Source organism: Bos indicus, chromosome 19 (assembly GCF_029378745.1).
Source record: "Bos indicus isolate NIAB-ARS_2022 breed Sahiwal x Tharparkar chromosome 19, NIAB-ARS_B.indTharparkar_mat_pri_1.0, whole genome shotgun sequence".
In the NCBI taxonomy this organism is placed as follows: Eukaryota; Metazoa; Chordata; class Mammalia; order Artiodactyla; family Bovidae; genus Bos; species Bos indicus.
In genome coordinates, this window is record NC_091778.1 from 37,904,700 (window position 1) to 37,911,934 (window position 7,235).

The following is a 7,235-nucleotide window of genomic DNA, read 5'->3' on the forward strand; positions in this document are numbered from 1 at the left end:
CTCCTGCTCCCCTTTCCACTAGGTGAGTTTGGGCCTTTCCACCCCCAAGAGACACTTCTCCCAGGGGAGGACTGGACTGCCTCAGTGAGTGTGTCCTCTCCCAAGGTGAGCAGGGACTCTCCCTGGACTCAACGTGGACACAGAGATGTATCCGGTTCCCTCCAGAACTAGGCCAGGAGAGCATCTGCTATAATGATCACTCAGACTTTGATCATTCCCAGTATTAGCATCTTCTGGTTTCACACTGGTGTGTCTGAAAATGTGGACATTATTAGAACATTCCAGAGCTAGAACCAGATAGCCAGGTAGAGGTAGAGGGCTCAGTGCCTCTAGTTCGGTGCTGCAAGAGCCAGCTGGGAGAGAAGAGAAAGCTGAGCAATCAGCTCCAGAAGTCAGAACAAGAACAGACCTCAGCCAAGGCCTGGGTTTCTGTACAAACTTTAATTTCTGGATGTTCATCACATGGGGGATGCTGAGAGCTTGCAGGGGGAGCGCTGCTACTCAGATTGGATATAAATATGAGCAGTTCCTTTGCACTGAGACGGCTATGCGGAACTGAATTGCTAGGTTCACCCCATCTGTTTGGGACATCTCTACTTAAACATCGAAGAGTCTGTTTGTCCCTATTCTCCACAAAGTTTTACCCTACTGAGTTCCAGAGAGTGTATGCCTGTGGATTTGTTTAGGTATTCCGGATGGGAATCAGACTCTTAATAAATACTTGTTGAACTTGATGGATAATTGGATCCATTATCTACTCAAAGTGAGAAGATACGGGGGAAAGAGGGGCTTTCTTAGGAAAGGAGCAAAAATTACCCATAGGTCCACAAAAGTCCACATTTTTGGTATCCCATCTTCTTCACAGGATGGTAAATAGATGTATAAGTTATGCAGGTAAAAAAAATCTAGAAAAATCAGTGGGTGTGTCTCAGTGGTGGTCAACTTGAAGACTTGTCCGCTTCTGTCCACATCAATGGGCTGGGTAAGGCCCAGGGCACACAAAGAGAAAAAACACTTAGTGTTTGTTGCTGGTTGAATCCCAGACTGTGGTGGGACTGCAGTCATTTCAAGAAGGGGTGACAAGACTAGGGGTCGTGGGAAGTCTGAACTCCAGCCAATAAGTTTTTTTCCAGAGCCTCTGACTGGAGGGAAAGTGTCCAGTCCTGGGTGGGGGTGGGGCAAAGGCTAAGGCTACTTGGGTTATGAGGCAAGGAGGAAAAGACTCATCACCCCATCCTTTTCCTCCTCTAGCTCCTCATCCTCCTGAGAACACCCATCTGGTTTCCTCCCAGCCCAGAGAGGGTGCAGGTGGGCTGGGTCCTGCCTGGGCTCTGTAGGAGGCTGGGGCCTGACCTGCTCCTCCTCAGACTCACATCATCTGAGGTGGAGCTAGGACATCTGGGGAGTGATGCTGATACCAAGCTCCAAAGCTGTTGCCATAGCCACCAGTGGGCAGGGCCCCTGCCTTGGGTAGATCCCAGAGGGCTGGAAGAGGTGGAGAACAGGGAGACAGGGAGGGGGACCTCCCAGGGAAGTCCCCTTCCTGTCCCCCAGAGTTCTGCTTCAGGAGCTTCTTATACTTGGAGCGTTTGTTCTGAAACCAGATCTTTACCTATGGGGAGAAAAGGGGAAACAATGGAAGATCAGGAGGAGTGACCAAGGGAAAGCGGTCCAGCAAGAGGGACTCACTTGTCCTGGGAGAAGAGCAGATGTTGAGAACATTGGCTCCAGGCCTCCATAAGCCCCTGAAGGGCCTGAATTCTGGCCTCTGAGTTAGTATCCAGTTCTCCCAGTCTGAGTACCCTCTTATATGCCCTGAATCACCCCACCCACCCCTTTTCCGTCCCCCATCCCCTCCTACCCCCCACCCTTTTTAACACACTCCCCTAGTCTACTCCAGGCCAGCTAAGATAACTGTGAAAATAAGGCTGGGGACTCATCAGTCATTCACACCTGAGGGTGAGTTCCCAGGGAACACACTAGGGGAAGGCTGGTGGAGGATGGGACTGGCCCCACCTGCGTCTGGGTGAGGCCGAGCTGCGCAGCCAGCTGGGCCCTCTCGGGCAGCGCCAGGTACTGCGTGTGCTGGAAACGCTGGTTCAGGTGCTGCAGCTGCAGACTCGAGTAGATGGTCCTCGGCTTCCGGAGCTTCTTGGTCGAGGCCTGTGGGCGCCGCTCCGGGGGCTCCGGGGACAGCGGCGGTTTCTCCGAGTCTGGGGGGCGGGACGAAACTGTGTGTGCACGGATAGAGAGGCGGATGCGCCGTCTCACTGCTCATCTGCATCTCGTTCACATTCTGGCCACGAATTAGCAAAAGCTCAGGCACGGGGCTCGGCCCTGCTCTACCTTGCGCTCACCCTCCTTTCAAACCCCACGTCCACTGCGTGCCGGGTGGGACTAGCCGCAGCTCTTGCCCTCAGGCAGCTCCTACTCTCAACGGTCCTACGACCCTAAGAGAACTGCGCCAAGGGCCGGAGCGAGGGTAGAGGCGGCGCCCCGCGGCGGGAGGGCAGAGTTCAGCCGCGCGTGGTGGCGCCAGCTAGGGGCGGGGCGGGGCAGAGGGCTGGGGCGAGGCTGGAGAGGACGAGGGAAGGGCATTCCGGGCGGAGAGAACTCAGACGCACTGTTCAGAGGCCAGAGTCAGTGTCTGCGTGGCAGCCTCCCCGCTGCCGGAAGACGGGCGGTCGGAGGGGCCAGACAAGAGTGGGCCTTGAACGCCAGGATGCGCAGTCCTCCCAGCATCAGAGTATGGAAAGTGCCCCAGGCTTTGCCATCACCTCCCGTATTGTGAGGGCCTCCTTCTCCTGAGGCACGCCCTCCAGGAAAACTGACATCTCTTCCCTCCCCCAAGGCCTGCTGGCTGAAAGAGTAGGCTTTCAGGGGCTCTAGAAGTCGGTTGGTGCAAGACCGCCCCCTCCTCCGCCCGGCTGCACTCACAGAGGGGTTCCCGATTGGCACGCAAGGTGACCGAGGTTCGGAGAGCGCAGGCCCTCGGGGCGGCTTCGGGATAGCGCTGCGGTGCCGCCGCGGGAGATGCGGCCACCTTCTGCTTTCCCGTTCAGCCCCTGGAGGAACCTCGGTCGAGTCACAGCTCTGCCCTGGGATGGGGAGAGCAAGGGGTTCCCCTCTTCTGATTCGAGCGTCCCACCCTGCGCCACCCTATCGGGACATCGAGACCGTTCGTGCAAAGGGCAGGGCCGGGATGGACGGAGCGGCCGAAATGTCCACGGGCTTAGGGTTCGTTGCCCGCCGCCGAGCTCAGCGGACCGAGCCCTGGGCCCCGGGTGCCTAGACGCAGAGGGGGTCCGACCGCGTCTCCCACCGCCTCGCCCCCGACATTCTTCCTCCTTTAGGGCTCACCCCACCCACACTTCAGGTCCCCTGCCCTCGTCCGGCCGCGGTGACCCCGTGCCTTCACCTCCCCCGCATCCCTCACCCGTGGTCTCCGGCGCTACGGGCTTCTCAGATCCACCCCCTGGACCCCCGCTTCAGCCAGTTCCCAGAAAAACCGTTGGGTTTCCGCTCCCGCCCGCGCCTGTCGGGCCTCCCCTGCTTCAACCCCGCTGCTCGCCGCCCCGGGCCGGCCACGGAGCGACCACCCGCGCCTCTTGGGCTGCAAAAACTGAACAGTTCGAACTCTGAGGCAGAGACAGCAGGAAGCCTTCTTCAGCTGCGAAACTCTCAACGCCCTCCTCACCCTAACTCTCCCAGCAGACCCCACTCCCAGTTTCTTTCCCCACCGCTGCTTTCTCCACACCAGTTGCAGCAAGTCAGGACGAATCTGCCCAGGTCGCAATTCGGGAGAGCGAGGGCCTCCCTCGAGGCAGCGCAGCACCCGCCTGCTCATCGGGGCGGTGGCAGACAGCTCACTTAGAGCCAAACCTCTCCCTGAGGCAGGGGTGAACAAACTGGGGGCAAAAGGAAGACCCTCGCAAGTCCTCTCTCACACCCCAATCATTTAATCTAGAGTGAGCCAAATCCCTCAGGTTCAGTGAGGTTTTCGTTGGATCCGGGGAAATTTTGTAAAGAAAAGGAACTCTCCACTCTTTAGTCCTTAAACCAAGAAAAGGGAAGGGAAGACAGGACTGAAAATACCAACCGCAATTCCAAGATTTCTCTTAAGGACAGGGTTATCTTATTCCTATCCCACTAAACAGACACACAGGCACACACAAATGTACCATATTAGCATATACTGAAGAGAAGAGACCAGAGGATTCAGTTTTTTAGAAACCAGATCATTGGTAGAACGCCCCCTCCCCGCACTACCCCCCCCCCTCCCCCAGCTGCTCCTCCTCCAACCACAGACCCAGCAGCAGAAAAGCAGCAGCTCCAGTTTTGGAACAGAAGGCAGTTAACTTTGGAGGGGCTTTGAGGAAGTTCCCTAAAATCCTGTTTTCTGGCTTCATGCATGAAAGCCAATTTGCAAGGGCCAAGCCTGAAAAACAGGCTGTGTCCTTGATTCATTCACACTTTCTTTCGACCTCAGTTTGCTCATCTGTACATCAAGAAGGTTGAGCTCCTGAATCTCCAGGGTCATTCCTGGCTCTGATGTTTATGAGGTCATGTGTTTCAGCAGAGCAACAAGGAAAGGGAGGGAGACATCTTGGTCCTGGGCTGACTCCAGCTAAGTCACCAAGTGAGTGTGCCTCCTTGGAGGAAACTGTGCCAAAGACAGTTGTGGGGGCAATTTGGTGGGGGTAGGGAGTTCAGGGGAACTAAGCTCTAAACACAAGCCAGTACAGAAGGATGTATGTGTTGTGTTGCATGCGTACAGCCCTGTGCAAGGCTAGGACCAGGAAGACAGGCCAGTTCCCTAGCTTGAGGCCACCCAGTGAGCACAAAATTGCTCCAGGCAATGGAACTGGGGCTTGACCTACCCCAAAGGCAAGGGGTGTAGATAACAGGAATGGCCAGTTCTTTGGCTGGAAGGCTGAGAATTACTACCAGAGTCTGCCTGACCCGCCTGTGGCTACATTCTTAGAATGATGGGTAGTAGGGTCTTAGCCCCTGACTCTACCAGGTCAGTGTTTGGTCTCTGTCTGACACATTCAGGCAACAGTCTGCGGAGAAGGGGAAGGGCCCCAGTATATGCCCCCACTTCTACTGCCTTCCAGCGGGGACCTGATTTCTAGTTATCAGGCTTTGGCTTGACCACTGCTTTCTGAAACAAGAACTGAGAGAGGGGCGACATTGAAGAGAGGAGGAGTGCAGGATGGAGAGAATCCTAGGGGAGAGGCTAAGCACCTACACCCACATCTGGATTGTTTCAGTTTTCCGTTACACAAGTAGGTACACAACCCTGCTGCCCCAGGGGGTGGGGTAGGGAGCCCAGCCACCCGGCTTCACACACTGCAAATCGAAACCAGGTCGGTCTTGAAAAGAGACCTAGATCAGCTCGCCCCCGCCCCTCCTCCCTGTCTCCCGCCCCATCCCTTCGCCCTCCCCCCACCCCCAGATCCCTTGGAATCTGAGTGAGGTCTGAATCCCGCCAGCTGCGCCCAACCAGGCGAGGGCGAAGTTTGGGGGCTCACTGGAGCAGGACCCCAGAGGTGGGCAGAGCCGCCGTGGCGGGACTTACCTGTCTCCCGCTCTTGATGAGCCGGCTGAGACGGCGCCGTGGATAGCTGGCAGGGCAGGTAGGAGTCTCCGGGGATGGCCGGCCCGGTGTAGGGATAGGGCAGAAGGTGGCCATACGGCCCAGAATAGGGCAAATCGGGGGCGGCTGCGGTTGCGGGGGACAGGCCAAGCTGGTAGGCAGCCACTACCGATGGCACGGGGGCGATGTCCGGGAAGACGGCTTTGGAGGCGTCCGGGCCAGGGAGGGGACAGGGCAAAGAGGTCATTGCGGCCGGGGCCGGGGCCCGAGGGCCTAGGCCATGGCCAGGCAAGGAGTCCGCTCCCTCAGCCAACTCTTTTTTTTCCGAGCCTCAGGCGTTGGGGCCGGATGAGCCCCTCAACCAGCTTTCCCCACACTTATCCCGGGGAAAGTGTCTCTCTGAGCCTCATCAACGGAGAGCCGGCGCCTGGGAAAGGGGTTCGGGGGGAGGGTGTCCCCCATGACTTTTCCCCTCCCCCCTAAATCCATGGGGCCCCCACTCGGCTGGCTCTAGGGTTCGGTTCCCGGGACCCGACGGGGTCCCCGCCCACTTAAACGCAGCGGATTGGCTACCACACGCGGTGACCTCACGGAGGCCTGCAGCCGGGGCCTTCCCCCCACCTCCCCGCCACGCTCCCACCCCCGCCCCCGGGGCAGCCCGGGGTAGGGAAATTCAGAACCAGGAGATGGGAGGCGAGCGGTGCGAACTCTCCATGCCCGGCTATCTCGGGATCCGCTGCAGAGAGGTGCTGGGGTTGCAGGACGATTGGGGCAGTCTGGTCATAACGGCACAAAGGCAAGGAAGTCGACAGGGCGGCAATGCCCAAGGGCCGAGGGGAGCAGTGCCTTAGCGGAGGCGCTGTGGCTGCGGGGGCGAAAGGAACCTGCGGTCGAGCTCTCTGGCTCTGGGGGATCTGTGCGGCGGTTATGACCCTGCCGCTAGGACCAAGCCCGCCAGTCCCGCAGCTTATTCAGCGCGTCGGAATGCGTGGCTGCCGAGCGCCGGCAGTATGTTGGTAAACAGACGCCGGGTCGGAGGAGGTGCCGCCCAGCGCCCAGCCGGCCCAGCACGCGCGCAGCGCGCACGCCCCCGCGGGGCGCCCTGGGCCAGGCACGCCGCGACCGCCGCGATTGCGTCTCACCGCCACCGCACCCCCCGCACCCCGCCCCGTCCTCCCTTCCGCTTCCGGCAGGGGCCCGGGTTCGGTTGCGACAGCGCCGCTCCTGCAGGCCCCCGAGGCCCAGTGAGGGATCTGCCGTCTGGGCTTCAGCCAGTGCGGCGCCCCGCCTTTCCTGGCGCCGCGTGAGGCTTCAGCCTCGCACGAAGCTGGACAAAATCTGGGAGTGGGACGCGAGTCCAGTTTGATGGCTGCTCCTCGGAGGGAAATCCCTGCTGGGTGCTGGGAATACGGCAAGCCGGGTTCGTGGCCTCATCGTTCCAGCCTGTGTGCAGGGCCTGCCCCTAAATAGTATCCAAGACCTTTCTGGGCTGGTGTCTGTGTGGCCACAAGTATACAACTTCACAGGGACTCTATTCAAATACAACAGATACACTAGCGTATACCAGCACACCCGTGTCTTACACGGATGTTCACATTAGCATCCCTCCACGAACAGAGGTTCATTTATGGATCTG

General features: G+C 58.7%; 1 protein-coding gene across 2 annotated transcripts; it reads right to left on the minus strand.

The window, feature by feature from the left end:
* Nucleotides 1-422: 422 nt before the first annotated feature.
* Nucleotides 423-6,647, minus strand: DLX4 (distal-less homeobox 4). Of its 2 annotated transcripts, none has more exons than XM_019982648.2 (3): nucleotides 5,582-6,647; nucleotides 2,017-2,213; nucleotides 423-978 (listed from the first exon to the last, which is right to left on the minus strand). In XM_019982648.2, the coding sequence occupies exons 1-3, from the start codon at nucleotides 5,844-5,846 to the stop codon at nucleotides 751-753; spliced, it is 690 nt and encodes a 229-aa protein (XP_019838207.1). In that variant the 5' UTR covers nucleotides 5,847-6,647; the 3' UTR covers nucleotides 423-750. The 2 variants fall into 2 exon arrangements, with proteins under 2 accessions (XP_019838207.1, XP_019838206.1); XM_019982647.2 differs by having other exon boundaries at nucleotides 423-1,612.
* Nucleotides 6,648-7,235: the final 588 nt, after the last annotated feature.

Coding starts and splice junctions, on each gene's coding strand:
- DLX4 (XM_019982647.2), bottom strand. CDS start 5,846: ATGACCTCTTTGCCCTGTCCCCTCCCTGGCCCGGACGCCTCCAAAGCC. Junction 2,214..5,581: donor TCATCAAGAGCGGGAGACAG/GTAAGTCCCGCC, acceptor CCCGCCCCCCAG/ACTCGGAGAAACCGCCGCTG. Junction 1,613..2,016: donor TCGGCCTCACCCAGACGCAG/GTGGGGCCAGTC, acceptor TTCTCCCCATAG/GTAAAGATCTGGTTTCAGAA.